Source organism: Eleutherodactylus coqui, chromosome 2, assembly GCF_035609145.1.
Source record: "Eleutherodactylus coqui strain aEleCoq1 chromosome 2, aEleCoq1.hap1, whole genome shotgun sequence".
NCBI classification, from domain to species: domain Eukaryota; kingdom Metazoa; phylum Chordata; class Amphibia; order Anura; family Eleutherodactylidae; genus Eleutherodactylus; species Eleutherodactylus coqui.
In genome coordinates, this window is record NC_089838.1 from 13,038,181 (window position 1) to 13,063,831 (window position 25,651).

The window sequence follows — 25,651 nt, forward strand, 5'->3', positions numbered from 1 at the left end:
ATTAATTTTTTATTTTTTTTTTGCATTATAGCATTGCATAGAATTAGCAGATGTATAAAACGAAAGACATATAACAAAATATATACATATCCGTATTTTCTACCTACATACATATGTATTTCCCTCTCACGTGCAGCTGCGGACAATAGTAAATGAGGAATATAACACCTAGGCTGGATTTATACAGGCGATTAATGCCGTAATTCTGTGCAATGGCGAGACACACAGAACTCGCACATTGTTTTTTTTTCAATCTTTTTCAGCGGTGCGATTCACATGAGCGATTCCTTTTCTTTCTTGCTCTCACTGATGCTGTGATTTTTGTTTTACACTATGTCTCTAATTTCGCACGAGGCTCACGCTCACAGATGTTTGATATCGTCACGTTCATATTGATCGATGTAAAAAGTTAGCACGGTGTTTAACCAGTTCCCTGACTCCGTGGTCAGGCTTGCGTTCGGGAGAAACCTTTTAAATTTGTCTCCAACGTGTGCCTGACGATGCGCGAGAGCGGCTCGGGGCCCCATTGAAATCAATGGGCGATGATTGTTATCCGCTGCCACTGCTATAACAGCAGTGGCAGAGGATTCCTTCATCCCCGCTGCAGTCCCCTCATCGCTGAACATTGTGACAGTGCTGTCACAGTGTTCACTGAGGAGGGGACACCTGGCAGTGATGATTTTTGGGGAAAAAGGGGGGCTTGAAATGCCCTTCCCCGAAAATCCTCCCAAAAGTCTGTAAAAAAATAAAAAAACATATATACTTACCGGTCCGGCGGGTCTTGCCTCGTGTCTCCCCGGCTTTGTACTGAAGATCTTTCAGCCGATGGGGATTTAAAATTCGCCGCCGCCTGAAAGAGCTGTCTCTGAATGGCTGAGTGCTCAGCCAATCACAGGCAGCCATCCCTTGAGTGACAGCTGAGCGCTGCCTGTGATTGGTCACAGTGCTTAGCCAATCACAGGCAGTGCTTGGTCCATTAATTGAAATTTATGAATGTGTGTGTGTGTGTGTGTGTGTGTGTGTGTAATATATTATATACACGCACATAATTTATATATAAATATACACATACACACAGCATCTAGTCCCCTCTTAAACTCCTCCATGGATTTTGCCATATATAGCATGTATGTGTGTGCATCCTATTGCATCATTTCTCCTAAACTACACTGAATATTTTTAAAAGCATTAAACTCCCAAGTACAGAAAGAAATCATAGACTTTAAATTGCTAATAAAAAATGATGTTTTTTTAACCCGTAAATAACGAGGAAATGCGTCACTTAAGTAGTTAACCCACGCAGTGCATGCCATGAAAAAAATATGCAAAAAAACTCTTTTGCCTGACAAAAAAAACTGAATAGAAAGCGATCAAAAAGTGGTATCAATGTAATCCTTCTGCCCCCCCCCCTCCTGAATTAATATAACTTTATACCATATGGTGAACTTTGTGGAAAAACAAAATGCCTGAATTGCAGATTTTGGTAACCTTGCCTCTAGAAAAAATTATAATATTGATCCTATGCTGAACATAAGGGTTTAATGACTGCTACTTGAATAGAATCCTTCATAAGAGCACACTTTTGCAAATCCGATGTTCTTAATCTGATTTACCTTCCCAAGGGCTTTATTAGTTGCATTAGTCCTTGATATAAAATACATCTAATCCCTGGACTGGCTGGGGCTTTGCTAAATCAAGAGAGTGGTCCAAATAGTAGAGAAGGAGAAAACAAAAAATAGCAAAAATAGTAGCCGTTCATAGTTTAAAGATCACTAGCTGGACGCGGAAGAAAAGAGGGCGCCATCACCAGCCACCACCAGAGTCCTGAGTAGACGGGGTCAAAAACCCTAAAGTGACTGCAAAAAGAACCTGCAGCAAGACTTGGCGGCAGCAGCAGCGCCGAGGTTACTGTCTGCACAGTTAGGCGTGTACTAATGCTGAAGGTCTCCATGGCTGCTCTGTACTCTGCTGCCCAGCATCCACTGTACATCCTCTTCATGGGATTTATCAAGATGCTCAGACAAGCCAATTAGATTCCAGCTCTCCTTTTTTTTATACCTTTTTAGTCTAGTCCTTTCCTATCTCAACCATTCTACTACATTTGAACATCTCATTTTTTTTCTGTGTGTTGTGTATAACAGTGTTTCCCACCTCCAGTCCTCAGCGCCCCCAACAGGTCATGTTTTCAGGATATCCTATAGTAAGAACACCTGTGGCAATGTCTGAGGTACCGATAATAATTACATCACCTGTGCAACACTGAGGAAAGCCTGAAAACATGACCTGTTGGGGGACCCTGAGGACTGGAGTTGGGGAACACTGGTCTATAGTACATCAAGCATTGAGTGCACTCCTACTTCATAGTAAAAGTAACTTCCTTGCAGGGAGACAGGGAATTATTTTCTACTAGAGGATTTGCTTCTGATAACTTCCCCTTCCTCCTCTCTGCTCACTTAAATACTCTGATTGCTGCACTTTCATTTACTTTTGCATTGCAGAACACATGAATCACTGCGGCGGCTGTGCCAGCGATGTATTGATGAACATGTAGAAGAGTGGATATGGGTCCTACCAGTCCTGCATACATTTTCTCATGTATCCAACACATCTATGTTAAATCAAGAAGATGTCTGGGCTGGTCTTGAAGGCCTAGAATATGATAAAAGAGATAAAAGGTAAGGATTAAAAAATAAAAGTTTATTATATATTGTACTTAAAACTACAAAAACAGCCATTTCCCAATATGCACTTGCTACTTCGGCCACTCTCACACGTGCGATTTTACCGCGGCATTCTGAACGCTGCGGTAATCGTGGTACAAGACTCCCATTGATTTATATGGGGCCTCGCAGGCCTGCGCTTGAACTAGTCGCGTTTTTCGAGTGCTGTCAGCCCTATTATGACGCGTCTTCATGCTTTTTAACTCTCCTCATCACTGTGAACGCTGTGACGTGTGTTTGAAAACGTCGATAAAAATCACAGCAACACGCCACAATCAAAATCGCAGCGTTTTGCTGATGCCGTGTGAGAGAGTGGTTTTAAAGGTACAGTTGATCTCCAGATAGCTTCATTGGACTGCAGGACATCTAGATGCCTCATGTCTATAAAGGGCGTAGTCCTGGTCTAATCGGCAAGATCCCACTTGTAAATGGTGCATTTGTGTTAAATGGCACACCTGAAACTTGTGTGCATGTGCGTCCTCTGGCCGCCCGCACTTCGGGATGCGCTGGGGCTGTATTTGTGATACCTGCTTTGGTGAGACAACCCCTGTGACTGCTACAAACCTATGTAATGCATCCTGCCTTCAAACAAGGGCTGGGACTGAAATTTCGCAGCTGCACAATGACCTCTTGCAGTAATGGTTCTAGCCTCCCCTCCCATCTCGGCAGGATTGACGTCCCACTTCCTGAGATTCATCAGTCTAGTTGAGCTTCAGGGTTTCGTGCTGCCTGTAGTTTGGAGTCTCATGCCAGGTTCCTTTTTTTTAAATTCTAGTTTTTCATTTACACACAGTAAATATTGTCATTGCTTGTGGGCGAAAAATGCTTGCAGCCAAAACTTTACCCACCAACAGTAGATGATTGCCACACAATCTTGCCAGCATTTGAGTCAAATGTATGCATTTACTGCAATGTAGTCTAATTATGCAAATGTCTTAGGCCTCTTTCACATGGGCTACAAAATCAAAATGTATGTGAAGCTCATGGTTTCCAATGGGTTCTTTTAGGCTACAAAACATCGCTCGTGTGAAAAAACCCATTGGAAACCATGGGCTTCAGGCTGCCTCCACACGGAAAATCGCAGCGCTATCTCATCACTGGTCCATGCAATAGCACTACGTTTTCTTGTGCTGATAACTCGATTTCCCTCCGACACCATGACAGCATACGCTGGAGGTTGCTGACCTGAAGGGACAGGGAGAGGCAGAGCATAAAAGAAACCTCCTCTCCAGTGTTTTCCTGTCCCTCCAGGACAGCGGAGGCAAAGTACCAGCGTATGCTGTCACACGCCGCAGGTTCCGACTTACCGATGGCGGCGGGCGGCATCTCTTTTGGCAGCCCAGGTTAGCCCAGTGGGAAGGACCTCACCTGGGTGCTAACTGGGGACTGCGTGGGCCTGGGTCAAAGTACGGGCTTTCCTCTGGGTCTCCAGGCTTCACGATGACGCCAAACGCCCTGCAAAGGGGCGGGGTGTCGGACAGAGCGCATGGAGGGGGCGTGGCCTAGCGTGGTTTGGCGCCAGATTCAAAGCTAAAAGACCTCCTGCACTAGGAGAAGGCGGCTGGTGCGTACTATACGTTGGGAATCGCTCCTAAGGACAGGATTTGATCCCACAAGCGCAGGATGCTGGCCAGGGAGGACCCCGACAATCTCCAAACTGTAATTGGTCCGGTGGGCCAACTGCACAACACCTGCATGTCATTTCAGGACAGGGATACTCAAAAACCTAGGGAGGCTAGGAGGAGAAGTAAAAAGTGTCCAGTATGCTTAGCAAAACTTGCCGACTCCTATACTAAAACATTATGCGCTTCCTGTTCAGCGAAAATTCTGCAGGAAGAAAAATCTTCCCTTATGTCTGAAATCCAGTCGGTCGTCCGGGAAGAAGTACAGTCCTCCCTCTCGGACCTCCAACCAGGGCCCTCAGGGGACTCGAGAAGGTCCGCTATGTCTATGTCAGAGTCCGACTCTGACATGGCGGAAGAATTTGATTTTGAAGATCTTGGGGAAGTGTCGCAGGGGGAGAAAAAATATCTTTTTTCCGCCACTAACATGGATCAACTACTAAAAGCAGTTCGCAGAACCATGCAAGTGAAGGAAGAAGTTCAGCAACCTCGCACACGCAGCATGACATGTTTGCGGGTCTGCTTCCACAACGTAAATCTACATTCCCTGTAAACGCCACACTTAAGAAATTGATACTGAATGAGTGGAACTGTGCGGATCAAGCTGCGTTATTTCAAACGAATTTAAGGAGCGTCTTTTATTTGCGGACGACGAGGTGGCTATCTTTGACAAGACGCCAAAGGTTGACACAGCTATCTCTTTGGTGTCTAAGAGAACTGTGCTACGCTTTGAGTATACGTCCCACTTAAAGGACTCTATGGACAACAAAGTGGACCTGACCATGCGTAAGGCTTAGTCTATGTCCAGTCTGATTATGAAGTCTAACATCGCGGCCACTTCGGTGGCTCGCTCCATGGCGGTTTGGCTAGATCAGCTTGCGTCTTTGATTGACCAGAAAGCCTCCAGAGAAGAGATTGCGGGTGGCATCCCTCTGCTCGAGATGGTCACGGATTCCTGGTGGATGCTTCTTATGGAGACGGTCCGCTTTGGAGCCCGTATGGCAGCCCTATCCAACATGGCCAGAAGGGCAGTTTGGGTGAAGGAGTGGTTGGGAGACATAACCTCCAAAACGCGGGTTCCACGCGTCAGCTATTTAAGGACCTGGATTGGATCATTAAAGGGGTTGTCTCATGGCGAAAGCGGAAATTTTTTTTTTTCACTTACCCCCGCATTCTGCCCTGTTAAAAAGAAAGCATAGGTTAGTTTTTAAAAAAGCACATTGCGCTTACCTGCATCAGCGTTCTGCAGCTTCTTCTTTTCTTCTTTTAAAGATGGCGCCGCTGGTCTTCTCCCATGGTGCACCGCGGGTCTTCTCCCATGGTGCACCGTGGATTTTCTTCTCCTTCCTTGCGTTCCATTGCCGATTCCAGCCTCCTGATTGGCTGGAATCGGCACACGTGACGGGGCGGAGCTACGATGACGACGCGGTGAGCAGCTCTCCAGCACGAGCGGCCCCATTCACCAGGCAGAAGACCGCACAGCGCAAGCGCGTCTAAAAACGCAAGAAGACATCAGAATTAGACGGATCCATGGTGACGTGGACACTAGCAACGGAGCAGGTAAGTGAATAACTTCTGTATGGCTCATATTTAATGCATGATGTATATTACAAAGTGCATTAATATGGCCATACAGAAGTGTATAACCCCACTTGCTGCCGCGAGAAAACCCCTTTAATGATCTGAAATCCAACATGGAACCGAAAACCCGGAAAAAAATTCTTGAGAGTTGAGAATCCAGATGCTCGCAAAAGGTTGTCTGAGGACAACCACCAGCAGAGTGAAGATCTAGCCCTAGCGGAACTGTTTTGTCAAGTGAGGACTGTGACTTGTCCCTTCCTCCCCTAAGGAAACAGCTCATTTTAGAGGAATGGTCTGCTCTATATAAAAAAATCTAGAGTATCAATAAGAGAGGTGATGCAGATCTTGGGGCTAATGACTTCATGCATTGCTGTGGTTCCCTGGGCCCAGTTCCACAGCCGTGATCTCCAGGCACTTATCCTCCAGAATTGGGACAATTGTATTTTTTTTTTTTTTACGTTTTCTGCATCTAGGGTTTTTACAGTAGGATTTACTACTGTCAATGTTGCATCGCACCACACAAAAAACCGCATTATCGTGCAATGCGATGCAACACAAAGGAAGGCTCCGTATGGAAACATGAGCTACAAAACCTCGCAAATCGCTGCTGTATAGAGCATTTGGCATGTAGTCTAACAGTGTCGCAGGCTACAAAACATTGCTCATGTAGAAGAACACATAGGAAAGCATGGGCTCCACATACATGCCACTTGTAGCACTATTGCATAGCGAGAAAATCGCACAATAAGGTCGCCCATGTGGATGCGGCCTCACATACATTCATTTTGTAGCGATGATTTTGTAGCCCGTGTAAAAGAGGCCTTAATTCTTAATGAGATTCAACATGTGTGGGACCTCCCAATCAGCTGCAGTGACTTCTGGGGGTTTACTAACAATGAGGGTAACTGTGTAGTGGAAGTCCTACGGTTAGGGCTACACAGTATCATTGGCTGCGACATACTATCGCACAACTAAAGATCGCAATATCGCCAGGCAACACCGATACCTAATATAAGTCAATGCAGTCGTGTCGCAACCCGCAAGTTACTGCTGCTGACAATCGCAACAAATGGTCTCTTGCTATTGTAGGTCAAGCTGACTCTGGAGTCGCAACACAAACACCTTCACTCCTATTAGTAGGTCACTCAGCAGGGCCCGTAGTGCGATCTTCTATGGTGTGTAATGGCCAAAGTTATCATGTAGCCCTAGTCTTAAAATGACGCACCCGTGTTGGGAGATACTTTGACTAATTCAGGCCATCTTCTTTCTTAAGTTCCAAAGATGTTCTTAAAAAGATGATTAAAAGGAAGTATTTACTTCAGTCACACCCAGCGGTGATCCAATCGTGGCTGTGTTTAATACCACTTGACCAGCTGGTGCCATTTTTAGAAGAATGTCCAGTACCAATTGTGGCTGTTTTCAAGGCGTGTTACTTCAAAATTCAAAGTGGTGGTTATTCAGTAACAGAGGTTAGTATATCACTCATCGTTATGTAAATGTTATTTAGTTACTATTTAATGGCTGGGCTACTATTACAGTTTTATTTATTATTACAGTTGAAATCAAAATGATTCAACCACCATTGCAAGTTAGGTTTATTTGCAGAACTTGCAAACTTTCAGCTGTTTGCAAAAGACAATCAAACTGGAACAAATTAAAAAGCTCAACACAACTAATATAACAAGTTGTTTCTCCAAATCAAACACACAGTGCCACTCTTGGGCCCAATGTCCACGGACAACTTTGAATTGCGGGGCACCCGCACGGACGTTCGGCAATTCAAGCTGCCCATAGGTAGACATGGGCACGCGCAGCTGATTGTAAGCATGTGGATTTGATTTGTGGACCTTTTTGCTCCATTTTGCTGCAGTTCCTGCGCGGGCGGCTTCCATTGATCCGCAGCCCATACACAATTCTATTGCAGAGGGGCCGCGGGAAAGCAGGAGATTTAAAAAAAGAAAATCTCTACTGCGCAAGTGCGCTGGTGCACCTGCACGCATCAGCAAGAAGACCCGCACAGGTACGCAGGATTGCTGGCCGCCAGCAGAGTCACGCTCTGCTGCGTGTTTCCACATGCCGATTCCAACCTGTCTGTGGACATTGGGCTTTAAAGGGGTTCTGTCATTTAAAAAAGAAAAATTCTATACTTGCCTATCCCTACCCCGTCAGTCTACTTACCAGATCTTCACCTCACCTATCTTTTCCTGTCTGCTGTAGTCCGGGGGTCACTTCACCTCCAGCTGGCTGATTCCTCTCCTTCCTGTAAGGTTGCGTACATTGGCTGTCAGTCTCCTTCCTGCCAGCCAATGTACGTTATGTCACAGCTCACAGGCCAGCAGGAAGAGTGCTATTTTAGAGACTGTTCATGAGAGCTGTCTCTGAAGTAGATCAGAATTCCTTCCTAGGCAGTGAACGCTACAGCACAGGGAAGTGACCTTCACTGACCCGTCCGGAAGAGAATGCGAAGAATGCAGCCTTCATAACCAGCCAGCCGGCGTGCTGTGAGCTCACGTGGGGCACTGCAGAAGCTCAACCAGGAAAATATGTGGTAAGGAGACTGACAGAAAAGAAATAGGTGAGTATAGTATTTTTGTTTTTTGTTTTTTTTTATGACAAAATCTCTTTAATGACTAATGTAGAATCAGAATTCAGCCAACTGATTAGAATCCCACCAAAAAGCAGACATTCAAAAACCAGGTCTTGTCAGAATAATAAGATGATTATTGATTAACGAATGACATGCCAGATTTTTCTGCCTGTATAAAATGTTCAAACGAGGGAACTCTGTCATCGTTCGCATGATTCAATGTTCCCTGTAAGAGCGGACCTGGACTGTAATTGTTGATTGCATGTTAGAAATACGGCTAATTCAAGAAAGGGGTCCAAAAAGTTAAAAGAATAAATAATTGCATTGTGCAAACCGGGAAAAGGATGCAAAGGCACTGAATGTTAGAAGCCGTTCCCAGTTCAAAGTTAACCCTTTCCAATCTACTGTCTGACGTCTTAAGACATTTTGAATTAGGGCTGTACAGCTCCGATGTTGGGAGACGTCCGTCGGGGTTCTCTTACTGTATATTGCCAGCCTCTCTGCTGTCGGAGCCCATCCAACGCGTCACCTCATGCAGTACTGGCTTTAGCCAGCAGATAGCGCTGTTGTATAATGGCAGAAAAAGAGTAAGCCCCCTAAAAACCAGGATACAAATTAGATTGGAAAGGGTTAAAGGAATAGTGGCCACACTAGCTGGATGTAATCAAATGGTTTAACCATTAAAGGGATCTTCTGGTCTTAGATACGGTAAATCAAATTAAAGCGCAGTGTGAATGAGAAATTGTACAACTTTCTGGTATATTTTGAGCTTCATTTTCTTACCAATGAATTAGAATAAAGTTTATATTTAACCAGAAAACCTGCTCCTAGTTGGTCCTCATCCTGCTTAGAAGTGGATCCACTGTATAGTCTGGGCAGTACTCTGGATACAATAAATGTTGCACTTCAATGGAGACCTAAATGCAATCTGAAGCTAGCTTAACTTCATTGTTCTTGTTTCTTTTTCAGAAAGTCGAAGAGGTTTTAAGAAAAATACTCCAGATTATAGAAAAACAAGGAAAGTAAGTCGGTACAGTTGGCATTAATAAAAAATAAAAAAAAATGAGGAAACCACTTGGACCTTTTTAATGGGTATTCCCATTGCAGCCATGTACAGAGTATCCATAGGATATGCCATAAATGCCTGATTGGCGCAGACACCCTCTCTGCAGGTCACAGCTGTCTATGGAATGAGATGCCCCCAATTGTATCCCACTCACTCTGTCCTGCTGACCACCCTGGCTCTGGGAAATAGGTTCACAAAAACCCCTGTGCTCTGCTGCTACCGTCACTCTCATAGAAGTGAGCAGGAGCTATGTAAGCCATGGACCACAGCAAGCTAGCCTGGGTGTAGCAGTAAGTAAATTTGGTTGGGGGTCTCTGATTCTATAGATAGAATGAGAGAGCCATCTCTGGAACTCTAATCCATCAGACATTTATGATATCACCTGTGAATTTGCCTAAAATGTCTGCAATGAGAATACTCCTCTGTTGGCTATATTCACATGGGCCAGCGTGATATTGGGAATATTCTTCATTCGGATGCAAGGCAATTTTCATTCAAAAAGCGACTCGTATCGCTTCTGTGAAATTGCGACCCTCAGGCGCATGTATCGCATGCATAGGGAACGCAAATGTATCCAATTGATTTCAAAGGGGAACATTGCATCACAGCCACATGCGAGTGCTGTGCAATGTCTTTTGAGATTCCATTGAAAACAATGGGCGAAGCGTTCCGTGGGATCGACCATGCTGCGATTTTTATCCTTGCAGCATCACTCTTGCAGTGCACAAAACTCTCGGAAGATTCTCCCCCATGTGAATAAGCCCTTTAGGGTAAGTTCACATTTAGCAGAATTGGTGCAGAAATTCTGCATCAAATTCCATGTCCAAAGCCCGCATCATTGGTGCGGATTTTGATGTTGATTCACAGCAGACTTCACCGCTTCAATTAAAAGGGTCAAATCTGCTACGTATCTGCACCAATTACGTGACGTGTGAATTAGTGTCTCCTCCCTTTCAGTTTCATCCCATAGCTTCTAGTCTTTCCTTGTGCAGATGAGAATAGGGCTGATCCCTCTGCGCTGTGACAGCCCTTCAGATATTTGTAGACAGCTATTAAGTCTCCTCTCAGCCTTCTTTTTCGCAAGCTAAACATTCCCAGATCCTTTAACCGTTCCTCATAGGACATGATTTGCAGACCGCTCACCATCTTGGTAACTCTTCTCTGAACTTGTTCCAGTTTGTTGTTCTTTTTTAAAGTGGGGTGCCAAGAACTGGACACAGTATTCCAGATGAGGTCTGACTAAGGAAGAGTAGAGGGGATAATGACCTCACGTGATCTAGACTCTATGCTTCTCATAATACATCCCAGAATTGTCTTTGACTTTTTGTCTGCTGCATCACATTGTTGACTCATGTTCATTCTATGATCTATTAGTATACCCAAGTCTTTTTCACATGTGCTGCTTAGCCCAATTCCCCCCATTCTGTATGTGCTTGATACTACAATACTGTGGTCATTTATTTTTTCTTTATAATGGATCTAGCATATGAGAGATTGATGGAGTGAAAAAAAATCCAGTTCTCACCTTGTTAGGAATTTATACAGAGGAATGTGCTCTATATTTATGTTTTTTGTTGTTTTTTTGCGACCCTCTGGAGGCCCTTGGAGATGGATTCATTCCAGAAGTGTTGTAAAGCCAGTCTTGACCTGCACCGCATTATCCTTGGTCATGGATTGCTGAAGAGGCGTCCGGAGTTAGTAGCCCTGTCTGCAGAGATTATTTTATCTATACTGAGATTCGCAGGTTTGTCGGTAAGTGTGGTTTGTTGGGGCATTTCATGTCTAAGTGACAAGTCTTTTGCTTACACTATTTGAATTAATGAACTGTTTTGCTGTACTTCTTTTCCTATGGTGCCTTAGAACGGAAGCGATGGAAAGGAATCCTTGCAACCTGAAATAGAAAAATGGTTGGACGACACAATATTGCTAACGAAGAAATGGCTTGAAGATATGTATGGGCACAAATTTAGCTTTCTATTTTCTGATGAACTACAGGTAACCTCTTTTAATGTTCTTGTTTTTGATTTCTATATTTTGGTGTTGGGTACAGATGAACGCCCCGACTCATTACAAATGATGTCCAGCCAATTAGACAAAATAATCTAATGTCCAGCTGTATAGCTCCGGTGATTATCAGGGCCCTGTGGGTCATTCATAGGCTTTTTACAAGAGTGCTATTATTTTCAGTTTTGATGGGTTTTTTTTTTGTTTATTTTTTCTAGCTATCATGTTTCCCCGAAAATAAGACAGTGTCTTATATTAATTTTTGTTCAAAAAGGTTTAACTTTTTTACATGTATAGCTGCCTGGACACTATTTAAATTGACTTTTTAAATTAACTGTTAGTAGGGCTTAATTTTGGAGTAGGGCTTATATTTCAAGCATCCTCAAAAAGCCTGAAAAAACATTTTGCATCCTCAAAAATTCTGGAAAATCATGCAATGTCTTATTTTCAGGGAAACGGGGGTATATATTTTATTGTCATGTTCTAATAAATTGCATGAGAAAGTTGAATAAAAAAGCCACCTGTAAAACTTTTTTTTTTTCCCACAAGCAACAAAAATCCCTATTCCCCACAATGGTGTCTTGCTTCCTTGCTTCTTATCACCATTCGCCTGCTATGATTCCAGAGGAACATGGTAAAACTGTACTAAAAGGATCTGAAGCACATGATGAGATTCTTGCAAGGAGCATTCAGTATAATAAAGCCAGGGGTTAGTGAAGGAGATTCCTAAATTACTATATATACTGTGAAAATGTAAGAAAAAGACCTATAAGGAATGTCAGAAGATAGATATACAGGAAGCTTTATTAAGGAAACCTTAAAGGGGTTGTCCCGCGGCAGCAAGTGGGGGTATACACTTCTGTATGGCCATATTAATGCACTTTGTAATGTACATTGTGCATTAATTATGAGCCATACAGAAGTTATCAAAAGTTATTCACTTACCTGCTCCGTTGCTAGCGTCCCCGTCTCCATGGTTGCCGTCTAATTTTCGCCGTCTAATGGCCAAATTAGACGCGCTTGCGCAGTCCGGGTCTTCTCCTCTTCTCAATGGGGCTCTGTGTAGCTCCGCCCCGTCACGTGCCGATTCCAGCCAATCAGGAGGCTGGAATCGGCAATGGACCGCACAGAAGCCCTGCGGTCCACGGAGGGAGAAGATGCCGGTGGCCATCTTCACCGGGTAAGTAAGAAGTCACCGGAGTGCGGGGATTCAGGTAAGCGCTGTCCGGTGTTCTTTTTTAACCCCTGCATCGGGGTTGTCTCGCGCCGAACGGGGGGGGGGGTTGAAAAAAAAAAACCCAGTTTCGGTGCGGGACAACCCCTTTAAAGTCAGAAACTACACCTCACTAGAAATACATGTGTGTATATAAGTACATAGCAGCCAAGAAGGTAAAGTACAGGCTAAGGGCTTATTCAGACGACTGACCGTATATCGGCCGCATATTCACGCTGGCCGATATACAGCGTCCCTCTCTGCAGGGGGAGGAGGATGGAAGAGTCGGGAGCAGTGCTCTGAGCTCCTGCCCCCTCTCTACCAACTCTCCACCCCCTCTCCGCCCCTCTGCACTATTTGCAATGAGAGGAGGCGGGATGGGGGCGGAGCTAATTCCCAAAACTTCCAGCATCCTCCTCCTCATTGCCTACCAGAATATTTCTATACGTGTTAGGGGATTCTGGATATTTAGTGGCCTGGCCAGGGTCTCTTACGGGGGTGAGGAGGAAGGGGGGGAGGGTCCCATCTTTCACGGAGTTACCACCCAAAACACAGTGTGCAGAGTAATGTAGAAATATCCCACAAGATTTATAAGTAAATTCAGGATCTGTCAAGTTGAGAGGGCAGAATATAATTCACCCATGGGTTCCAGACTCTCCGAAAAGCCTCGTGGCGGTCTAACTATATTGAAGTTAGTTTTTTATTTAGGAGATACCAATTTAATTTTCGTTTTACCTCAAACAAATCCAGAGAAGCCTTTCACCAGGAGCGGGCTATTGTTTACATGGTGGCAAAAAAAAAGAAACTGGCAGTCCTGGACTGGCAGAGCAGGGAGACGGGCACCGCTACCCCTGCTGCTGATGGTGTGCAGCTGGCTTTGGTTTGTGGTGTTATATTGGCAGAGCAGGGGGTAGGAAGGTGCCGTCAGAGGCTGAGGGAGGGCGCTGTGCTGCTCTCAGCAGTCAGATCGGGTCTCTCGCCTGTGTTTTGTTGTGGCAAGATGGCGGACGTTGTTGTTGTGGTTTTCTGCACCTAATCCACCACTCAGGTCCTGCTGGCATCGGGATCCATCAGGCAGCGTGGACTAACTGTCAGCAGGTGGAGGAGTCGCGCTCTATCCTCCTCCATCGGTATGTCCAGGGATCTGAAGCGGGTGGACCGCCTGGATGTACAGTAGGAAAGCCCGTGGCGTCAGGTGGGAGGCAGGCCGCCGCTCCCTGCAGTCACCTGTGACCGATAGCACATAGGAATGAAAGTATTTAATAGGCCAGTATATGCTGCAGATATATATATATTATATGGTGGTCTATTACTATCCACATGATCCATGCTCTCCCATATTCAGATAGCGGTCAGGCCATGGCTATGGTGATAACTGGATGTGTTGTTCAGCAGGTCAGTAATGGAGGGGATCATCAGATGGTGAACAAATAATAAACGGGCCGCGCATCCCGATAGAGACATATATATATAAAAATGTCTGTCTGTCCTTTATGCATTACTGCACCGATCGCCATGACACTTTGGGCAGTTGCTGAGTCACTCCTGGGAAGGTTTCTGGCGCAAACGATGCATCCGCCGAACGTTTTGCCAAACAATTGCTGGATATTGGGAATGATGAGGTAACATGAAAGCTGCGCTGTGATTGGTTGTTATATATTGTACCGCTGGGGGGACATGAAAGCTGTGCTGTGATTGGTTGCTATATATTATAATGCTGAGGTAACATGAAAGCTGTGCTGTGATTGGTTGTTATATATTATAATGCTGAGGTAACATGAAAGCTGCGCTGTGATTGGTTGTTATATATTATAATGCTGAGGTAACATGAAAGCTGTGCTGTGATTGGTTGCTATATATTATGCTGAGGTAACATGAAAGCTGTGCTGTGATTGGTTGTTATATATTATACTGCTAAGGTAACATGAAAGCTGCGCTGTGATTGGTTGTTATATATTATACTGCTGAGGTAACATGAAAGCTGTGCTGTGATTGGTTGTTATATATTATACTGCTGAGGTAACATGAAAGCTGCGCTGTGATTGGTTGCTATTTCTTATACTGCTGAGGTAAAATGAAAGCTGTGCTGTGATTGGTTGTTATATATTATACTGCTGAGGTAAAATGAAAGCTGCGCTGTGATTGGTTGCTATTTCTTATACTGCTGAGGTAAAATGAAAGCTGTGCTGTGATTGGTTGTTATATATTATACTGCTGAGGTAAAATGAAAGCTGGGCTGTGATTGGTTGCTATTTCCTATAGTGCTGAGGTAACATAAAAGGTTTGCTGTGATTTAGTTGCTATATCTTATACTGCTGAGGTAAAATGAATGCTGCACTGGGATTGGTTACTATTCCTTATACTGCTGAGGTAAAATGAAAGTTGGTCTGTGATTGGTTGCTATTCCTTATACTGCTAAGGTAACATGAAAGCTGCGCTATGATTGGTTGCTATTTCTTATACCTCTGAGGTAACATGAAAGCTGCGCTGTGATTGGTTGCTATTTCTTATACCTCTGAGGTAACATGAAAGCTGCGCTGTGATTGGTTGCTATTTCTTATACCTCTGAGGTAACATGAAAGCTGCGCTGTGATTGCTTGCTATTTCTTATACCTCTGAGGTAAAATGAAAGCTGGGCTGTGATTGGTTGCTATTTCTTATCTCGCTGAGGTAACAAGAAAGCTGCGCTGTGATTGGCTGCTATTTCTTATACTGCTGAGGTAAAATGAAAGCCGCGCTGTGATTGGTTGCTATTCCTTATACTGCTGAGGTAAAATGAAAGCTGCACTGTGATTGGTTGCTATTCCTTATACTGCTGAGGTAAAATGAAAGCTGCGCTGTGATTGGTTGCTATTCCTTATACTGCTGAGGTAAAATGAAAGCTGCACTGGGATTGGTTGCTATTTCTTATACTGCTGAGGTAAAATGAAAGCTGCACTGGGATTGGTTGCTATTTCTTATACTGCTGAGGTATACTGAAACCTGTGCTATGATTCGTTGCTATTTCTTATAGTGCTGAGGTAACATAAAAGGCTTGCTGTGATTGGTTGCTATTCCTTATGCTGCTGAGGGAACATAAAAGCTGTGCTGTGATTGTTGAACTTTCTTATACTGCTGAGGTAACATGAAAGCTGCGCCGTGATTTTTTGCTATTTCTTAGGCCTCCTTCCCACGGCCAGATTTCCGCCGCGTTGCCGGCAGCTATTAGGTTCTATTGAACTTAATAGCTCAATGCTCATGGTGCGGAATTCCATTGCGGAATTCTGGACCGTGAAATCTCCCGTCCTCACCCGCGGCATGCTGTATTTGCTGCGGGTGTACACACGGCCGGCTTCCATTGCAGTCAATGGAAGCCGTCCGCTCACGCTATCTTCCGCTGTAGCACAGCGGAAGATAGCGTGAAATTGCCGCCCCGCCCTCTGCCGCCGTGTCATATGACGCGGCCGGCGCGTCATATGACACGGCCGGCCGCGTCATGTGACGCTGTGGGCGTGTTTTGTGACGTGGCCGGCGTGTCACATGACGCTGCGCCGCATCACGCCGAAGAGTCATGCGGGACCCAAGACGCCGGATCCGCTGGTAAGTATGGGGTCTCTGGGGGGCGCTGTGATGGGCTTCGCCGCGGAATATTCCGGAATATTCCGCGGCGGAGCCCGTCACTGCTGTGTGCAGCCGGCCTTATACTGGTAAGGTAACATGAAAGTTGTGCTGTGATTGGTTGCTATATATTATACTGCTGAGGTAAAATGAACGCTGCGCGGTGATTGGTTGCTATTTCTTATATTGCTGAGGCAGAATAAAAGCTGCGCTGTGATTGGTTGCTATTTCTTGTACTGCTGAGGTAACATGAAAGCTGCGCTGTGATTCGTTGTTATATATTATACCTCTGTGGTAACAGGAAAACTGTGCTGTGATTGGATTGAACAGTGTTGTGTGCATTGGGTCTGCGCAGGTGCCAGACAAGGTGTATGAACAGTCCTGTTCTGTTTTGCATGCAATCCCTAGTGTGTTTGGTGTGAACAGCGACATGTTCAGTGTTTGTGTAGGTTTCCAGACATCAGTCCTGTTCTGTGAGTTGGTGTAAGCTGCATCCTGTCATGCTTTGGATCGATTGCCATCCAGGGATAGGTAGGTCTCTAGGTTCGAGCGCAGGGACGTCCTTATTGGGATGATCACCCTGCTTCCGGGCAGGTTTCACATGGTGGTTGTCCTGTTAGAGTAGGGATATGTTGTGTCTGCCTGTGAGACCAGTTTGCTATCCTACCTTGGAGTTCAGTATGCATTTTGTGTGTGCTTATGGCGTTTTGTGTGAACTGTTAAAGTTTTATATTTCAAAGGTATCCAATTCCTAGTTATTGCTTATGGTAAGAGCATTTTTGATTTATAATAGGACTGGATTGGATTCTGAGCCTATTTTTCCTTCTTTTTGCCCTTTTAGTTTATACGACCTTAATTAACGGATCACGCTAACTAAAAATTCAACAATTTATTGGAAAAAAATTAAATGAAAGTAAATATAAAGGCCATCTAATACTGATAAACTGCAAACAAACAATGTTACCACATAGAGATAGAATTCCATAAACAGTTAGTATTGATGATGATGAAGATAAATGTATCTTCAAAATATAAATATGTCAGAATTATAAACCACACAGAATGAAAAATCTGTCCAACACCACCTAATAGTCTATTAGTCTATAACGAGACTCCCGTGTAACATTCTCTTTCTGTTTGTACTGGGAGCACTGGCCAAGCATGCAGAGTCTGCACTCCATTCATTTCAAAGGGGCTTGTGGAAATATCTGAGCGGGTGCTACTTGGGTATCTCCACAGCTCCGTTGCAAATAAATGGAGTGCTGGTGCAGGATTTATGCGGTGCTGTGCGGTTTTATATATGTTGGGTGGGCTCTCCAACATACACAAGACCACAATGGCATTTGAGAAAGATATGGAATTACATGGGAAGAAAGCATTGTCCAGTGTGGAGATGGAAAAATGTCAATATGACAAACAACACTTAAGCACTGGCTGCAGTTTATGTAGTACTATGTTGCCGAATTTCAAGAAACTGCTGACTGAGCGCCTTGAAGGAGTTTACAGCAGTAAAATCACAGAATACTTGCTCTTTTCCATGCTCCCCGAATGCTGCCATCCTACTGACTCTAGTTCCTGCTGAACTTTACTTCTGGGAGGGGAGTGATGACGACTGAATGCTGGGACACATAAACGCTGGGAGCCAGTGATTGGCTGTAGCCGTCACATGGTCTTCTTGGCGGAGACGTCATCACTGACTCCCTTCACCCAGTAATGAAAACCAGCAGGGACAAGAGAGCTGGTAAGATCGTTCATGGTGTGCAGAACATCGATTAAAAATGAGAAGATTGAGATGGATATTATATTAACCCTTTGCAGACACAATATAGTTTCTGTGATGTTTTTTTTTCCTTGGATAATATTACAAATTGTTACTTTACATCCAGGATGCCATAACAGGGACCTATGTTTGTAAATTGTCATTATTTTATTTATTTTTTTGGTTCCATGAATTGAACCGGCTTAAATTAATTTACCAAATGAGTTACATTTTTTTTCTAGGCGTGGAATGCGATTATTAAGGCTGGTGAAAATGCAACTCAGAAGTGGAAAGACTCTCTTCTATCACTATTCTGCAGAAAAATTAAGCAGGTAGCTAATAAAATGCTTTAAATGCTGTGGGGTGGACACATTTCTGTCATGTTTTTATTGATCAGCAAGTGCAGTATTTTTTATTTTGACCGTTTAACGACCTCTGACAGATTTATCAGTCATTTTTATACGCGTTTTTTCCTGGGAGTCTGGGCTTTAATCTACATGGCTGTAAAAACTCGACTACCCTGTAGACTAAAGCTGCGGGGTCCGTGACGCTGACAGCTCCCTGCTATTGTGCTGGAGAGGCGGACTGAGTTGACAAAATGCAGCTAAAGGAGCTGGTCCAGCCTTTAATAGACCACTCAGCTACTTGGGAAATTTCAAACATCAGTTACAGAGGTATTCTTATATCCATGTTTATGAAAAAGCCGTTTGGGAAAGTGTGCAAGTGAACTATTGCAGCATTGGTATTGTTTCACTGTGGAAAACACTGGTGAAAGGTTCCCTTTAAAAGCTATGGTCAATGCTGATGGCGGCATTCCATTCACTCCAGTTGGACTGCCAGTGGTTCCATTGAAATTAATGACTGAAGGAGTTCCTGCGCAACCACCACTAGGATTTGTTGAGGCAGCATTCTTAATATCCATCTCTCAAAATGGGGCCCCATGTGCCATTTCTCCACATTCCTATTCATTCCCATGTGCACCCCTGTGCAGTGTTCTCCAGGTTCTTTACCCTTCCTTCCTAGCCTCAGCCTCCATCCCTATTCAATGCTGGGACCTGTGGTATCGCATGTGTGGTTTTCACTGAGCTTTACTAGGCCATCTGCTCTGGTCGGGATAAGCTCTGCCTGGTAGATAGCTTCTCTTATTTCTGCCCGCTTTACAGAACCTCAATTTGCAGGCCTATCGCAGTCACATCATGTCTGACCCTAGGGCAGAAGGCTTCAGACAGCCCAGAGCCACACACTTCATGTGCTCGCACTGTAATATCAAATTTTCATGTGGACAGTCTGAACTATTCTGCACTAAGTGCCATCCACCGTCACAGGCTACCAGCGATCCATCTGCCCCCCCACCCTAATCCAGTCAGCTACCAAACCGAAATAGGCACACTCCGTAATGGGCTGTCCTGGGTTTTACTTAAGCATCTAAGCCAATCATTGGTGTGCCAAACAAGTTGTGCCAAGTCTTGCAACAGTGCTCTGAATCGTCATGCACATCCTGCTCCGGGAAGTCTTCCTCAAATTCGGACATGGAAGAGCAACAGTCATCCAAGCTATCCTCTCTAGTCGATGGCTTAATAGTCTTCATGAAGGATACTCTTCAGGTTAAAGATCCAGGCCTACTTTCCAAAGTGTTTTACAAAAGTGTTTTCCTCTCACAAGTAATTTGAAGATGTCCTGACTGGGGAATGGAATCTCCCTGAAAAGCGTTTTAATATTATGTAACCTTTCCTGGAGTCTATTAAAAAAAAATGTTCCTTCAAATCCCTCTGTCTCGCTTTTTCCTGGTGTCTCCAACCACAGACCTCAAAGTTCTCTTTCATACAGTCCCCTGTATGAAGAGCGACCCCCCCCCCACCACCACAGTTAGTCAGAAGCACCTGCCTAACGCACATCTCAGGCTATTTTCAGATCCTTTTCTCAGACTATGCCATAGTTTGTCAATCGTTCTCTGGACCGTTTCTTAAGGTCCAGACTTCTGATGACTCCTTCTTAGATTGATGCTTTGGATCAGGCGGTATGCCATCTCTTCACCTAGGATGTCGTCATTCCGGTTCTCCCACAGAGCGTTTAATAAGGTTTTATTAAAAAAATTTTGTGGTACCCAAGGACTGATTCGTCCATTCTGTTATGCATTTGAAAAAAACTGAATGAATATGTAAAGGTCTGGCATTTCCACATGGAGTCGCTGAAGTCTGTAATTGCGTCCATGGAATAAAGGGAATTGCTGTTGTCTATTGGCATTAAGGGTGCATTTGCCCATCTGAAAAGTGCATTAGTGTTTTCTGTGCTTTACCGTTTGATTGGAATGCTTCTAGTTTATGGCTCTCCCATTCGGGTTAACCACAACTCCCTGAATGTTCACGAAAGTCCTGGCTTCAGTGGCTTGGAGTGGAGGTCTCAACGACATCCTGTTGAAGGGGCTTTTCCACTTGCCCATTCTGGAGAGTTTCTACATCATTTTAAACACTCTGTACCGTTTCAAGTGGAATATCAACCCTCCAAAAGTTTCCCCTCTTCCCATCTCAGCGTCTGGAATTTATGGGCCTTGACTTCGACACGGTATGTGCCTGTGTTTTGCTTTCATCACAGAAACTTCATCTTTTCAAGAAACTTCATCTCTTCCAGGTGCAGGTGCGCTCCTTGCAGACAACATTGCATGAGAGTCCTGGGGTTGATGATCTCTTTATTCGAGGTGATTCCCTTTTGGCAAATTTCATGCCTGACCTCTCTAATGGACAATCCTTTTATTGATGGGACAAATCCACACGCTTACTCAATAGAAAAATCAGTCTACCTCTGGTGCTTCAGCACTCCCTGCCATGGTGGCTGGATTCCCCTCAAATTCATCAGAGGTAATCCTTTCTGACACTTCAATAGTTGGTGCTCACCACGGATGCCAGTCTGCTTGGATGGAGAGATGCGCTGTGAGGTTTTCTAGTACAAGGAACATGGAGAGTATGGGAGTTGTCACTCCTGATAAATGTGTTGAAGCTTTGGGCCACACTGCTGTTGCCCCCGTCATTTCGCACTTCAACTTACAGGTTTTCCAGTCCATATTCAGAGTGACAACACGTCGGCAGTCTTGTATATAAATCATCAGGGCAGGACCCGCAATACAAATCTCAGTGCCTCATATACCAGACATGAACAACTGGATAGCCGATTTTCTGAGCAGAGAGACCGTTAACCGGGAAGAATGGAAATGCCATCCCGATGTGTTTCAAGACCTTTGCCACAGATGGGGGTCATGAAAAGTCGACATGATGGTATCCAGAATCAACATGAAGCCTCCAACCTTCATGCCATGGTCGCAACACCCCCAGGCTCGAGTGGTGTATGCCCTTCTAACTCTGTGAACAGGCTTAAAGATTCCCTACATATTTCCCCCATTCCTACTCATCCCTAGACTCCTCAAAAATATCAAACTAGAAGGTTTTTCCAGTGGTCCTTGTTGCTGTTGTCTGGTCTCAACGTGCCAGGTATGCGGATCTGGTTGATCTACCCGTGGATTTTCCATAGCGCCTGCCCCTTCGAGACGTTCTTCTCTTACAGGTATCCCTGTTTCACCTGAGTTCAGCCACTCTTTGTTTAACGGCGTGATGGTTGAAACCATGATTTGGAGGACCCGTGGTTTTACAGAACCCGTCATTGAGACTACTGAAGGCTAGGAGGCGGCTTGCAAGGTGGCATTTTTGTTGGCTGTCACCTCCATTCACAGAGTCTCTGAACTCGCAGCCATGTGGACCAAGCCTCCCTTTACCAAACTACATCATAACAAAGTGGTCCTCTGTTCTTCGCTTTCCTTCCTGCTGTAGGTGGTATCGCTCTTCCGCATCAATGTGGACACTGTTCATAAGTTGGATTTAGTTTGCGCTCTGCGAATTTACTTAAACATCTGCATTCAGGCGCTCCCACTCTTCTTGTGATTCCCAATGGTCTGAGACTGGGCCTTGTAGCTTCCAAAGCTGCTGTTTTGCGTTGGATCATGTCAGTTGTGGTAGAGGCATACCATGCAAAGAGCTGGGAAACTTCCTTCTGCATTCCTGCACATTCAACTCAGGCTGTCGAAGCTTCTACTATTCAAATCTGCAAGGCCGCCATGTGGGACTCTTTTTTGCAGTTGTTTTGCAATGTTTACATATTTGCATCCACCGACAACTCTCTCTGTTGGCACGTTTTCCAGACAGCTATATAACTGACTGCATTATTTCTTACCTAGTTTTTCTATCTTTGGGGACTGCTTTAGAGCGTCTCATGGTCTTCAGCTGTGTCTCTCAATGACATGGATGAGAAAACAATTTTTTTATTTTTATTTTTTAAACTAACTGTAAAATCTTTCTAGTCCTGTTCATCGGTGGACACAGCATCCCCCACTTTGGTTCTCTCCAAGACCATTGTTCTCGTTGGAACGTTTTATAGAGGTCTACTATTTACATTTTTCACTGTTTTCATCCCACTCGACCTCTGCTGTTTGCATACAAACTGGTTAGCTTGGTGCCTGCAGGAGGTTTTCTATTTTTCACATATAGGGAGCCGCACTTGCTCTTACAACAGTAATTTTTCATTATGCTGATTACATGGACTACAATGCAGTTTTTCATTGGTTATGGTAATTTGTTTTCATGTTACTTTACTCTTACAGGAGGAGCCTATCAATCAGATTGTGATCTACTGCAAAGACCAGCATCTCTTTAAAGACATCCACCCGTCCATAAGTAAATGCTTTGAGGACTGTGCAATTGAAGCAGTGCATTTTGCTTGTCAGGTACAGTTGGACATTTTTGTTAATGGAAAAAAGTTACAAATAAGCAGTAAAACTCGCAGAAATCTGCAGATCCTATTTTATCCACCGATCAGATTTCATGCATGACAATACAATATGTGAAATCAGCGAGAATTTCACCAAGAAATGCTGCAGATTTTAAAGTTTTTACAGAACTGCATTTACTGAACTTTTGGCTGGGTTTCAATTTCCATTTTAGCCTGAGGAACGATCGATAGATGATCCGAAAGCTCGCTATAACATCATGTATTTTTGTTAGCCATTAATAGATATCATATTTACAAGATTACTTGGTTTTTCTCGCTGAGAATAATCACGCTTCACACATTTTTAAGCACCTTGCAAGTAGTTTACAAAAGAAAGGTGTTAGAGATGAACGAGCACCAACATGCTCGGGTGCTCGTTGCTTGAGTCGAACTTTTCGTAATGCTCGAGAGCTCGTTTCGAGTAACGAACCCCGTTGAAGTCAATGGGAGACTCGAGCATTTTTCAAGCTGACCGATGCTCCGCATAGGGGAGGTTGTGTGAATCACCTGAAAACATCAGAAAGTGATGGAAACACCACAGCAACGGATAGGGAACATCAGGGGCAGCATGCATGGGTGCATCTAAGGCTCCCAGGTCCCACTATTACGCCAAATTGTGGGCAAGAGCCTGGTGTTTAAAGCCTAACAATTTAGTTGGATCAGACCATAATCAGCAAGGCACACACACTGGCACATCTTAGCGAAGCACCACACTAGGTGCAACCAAGGCCAATCCCCGCCTGTGGGTGACACCACTGCCTCTTCTCCTGTGTTACATGCTGGCATTGCTGTCCAATCCCCCACACAAGCCTGCGTCCACAGCGTACTCCAATTTTTTCCAGCGCAGCGTTCAGCTGTCCTCATGCCACATGCTCACTTGATAGCCACACAACCCTCATGTCAATTTATAAGTGCGTATTGGATGAAGAGGAACAGGAGACACACACTGCAGAGGGTTGTCAGGGCCTGGCAGCGCCCCTCTTTAAAATTGTGGGCGATAGCCCAAAATGCTGATGAGAATTGCTGATAAATTAACGTACGATTATAATTCTAATCTCATGCCACCTCCGTCACAAAATTTCATGAGCCACAAACATGGCCATAAAGCAGACTCAGATGCCAGTACTTCTACACATCTCCACAATTCAGCAACACATACTAACAGGAAAGATTAGTTTGAAGCAGGAGGTGTCGCAAAAGTAGCCACCACAGGTATACAGTTACGCTTCCTGTAAACGCTCCAATCCAGTATCTCGGATAACTGTGGTAACATGAGAGCTAATACATGGCGACCAGCGCTGACCCCCAGGCATTCGTGCGTTTATCAGGCCTAAACCAATCCGGCTGTTTACCACTTAGAGCATTATATGTCCGTGAACATCCAAAAACAGACAGTGTACAATGAGTTGTCTTGTTATACAGCGAGGATGCTTGCGAATGCTTTGTGCGCACTACTGGTCCCAGACAGCCAAACTGATGATGCACACAATGAGAGGAGTTGTAGTCCTAGAAAGGACTGTTGGGTTACAATTATTCCAATCCCGTGCCACCTCCGTCACAAAATTGTCAGGAGCCATAAAGCAGACTCGGATGCTAGTACTTCTAAGCATCTGCACAATTCAACAACCCATTCTAAAACAAAAGATTGGTTTGAAGCAGAAGGTGTCGCAAAACTAGCCATTATAGGTATACAGTGAACCTGTGAAAGTCTCATTAAATCATTTACGCCTCCTTTGATTGCTCCAATCCAGTATCTCAGATAACCAGAGATAATACCAGAGATAATACATGTCGACCAGCGCTGACCCCTAGGGATGCATGCGTCTATCAGACCCAAACCAAACCGTCTGTTTACCACACTGGGAATTTTACATCCGCTTTAATCCAAAAATATGCAGTGTACAATGAGTTCTGTCTTGCTATACAGTGCTCCGCCCCGTCACGTGTGCCGATTCCAGCCAATCAGGAGGCTGGAATCGGCAATGGAACGCACAGAGCCCATGGTGCACCATGGGAGAAGACCCACGGTGCACCATGGGAGAAAACCGCAGTGCATCCCTGGGAAAGGACCGGTGGCCATCTTGGGAGAAGATTTTTTAAAGTCCTTATTTCGTCGGATCGGTAAGTAGCAAGCGGCTTAAAAACCGCTTTACTTTGCTATTTTATGCCAGGGGGGTGACAGGGGGAATGGGGTAAGGTAAAATTTTGAGGTTTGCCGCGAGATAACCCCTTTAAAGATAGAGCTCACACTTACTTAATTTGCTAACATAGCCTGGAGGCAGGCCTCCGAAAAAATTAATTGTTACAGAGCCTTTTGGCCCTCTGAAAAATTCGATGTTCAGTGTGCTGACATGCTGGTGGAGGAGGAGGAAGATCAGAGAGGGATAGACCAATCTACTTCTCCCCTTTTTTGGGGTGATAGAGGGTGCATGGTTTTCCTGTTCCAGCTTAAAGAATCCTTATGTTCCGCTGCTTTCCACTGGTGAAAAAGTCAGGGGAAATTCAGGCTTTGTTCATCTTTATGAGTATAAGCCTATCGGTGCTGTCAGTTGACAGACGGGTACGCTTATCCATGATGATCCCCCCCCAGCAGCACTAAACACCCTCTTTGATAAGACGCTAGCGGCAGGGCAGGCCAGCACCTTCAAGGCGTACACATGTCCAGCTTTGACACCCAATAGTTGTATGGA

At 44.6% G+C, this 25,651-nt stretch overlaps 1 protein-coding gene across 1 annotated transcript in view; it reads left to right on the forward strand.

Annotated features, from left to right (window-relative positions):
- Positions 1 to 2,531: 2,531 nt before the first annotated feature.
- Positions 2,532 to 25,651, forward strand: part of LOC136611106 (E3 ubiquitin-protein ligase RNF213-like) — a 142,123-nt gene continuing 119,003 nt past the window's right edge. The window contains exons 1-7 of the mRNA XM_066590379.1: positions 2,532 to 2,675; positions 7,197 to 7,392; positions 9,480 to 9,532; positions 11,175 to 11,328; positions 11,437 to 11,571; positions 18,392 to 18,481; positions 22,795 to 22,917. Of these exons, the coding sequence (XP_066446476.1) occupies positions 2,611 to 2,675; positions 7,197 to 7,392; positions 9,480 to 9,532; positions 11,175 to 11,328; positions 11,437 to 11,571; positions 18,392 to 18,481; positions 22,795 to 22,917 (816 nt within the window). The 5' untranslated portion in view covers positions 2,532 to 2,610. The remainder of the gene's footprint in view (positions 2,676 to 7,196; positions 7,393 to 9,479; positions 9,533 to 11,174; positions 11,329 to 11,436; positions 11,572 to 18,391; positions 18,482 to 22,794; positions 22,918 to 25,651) is intronic.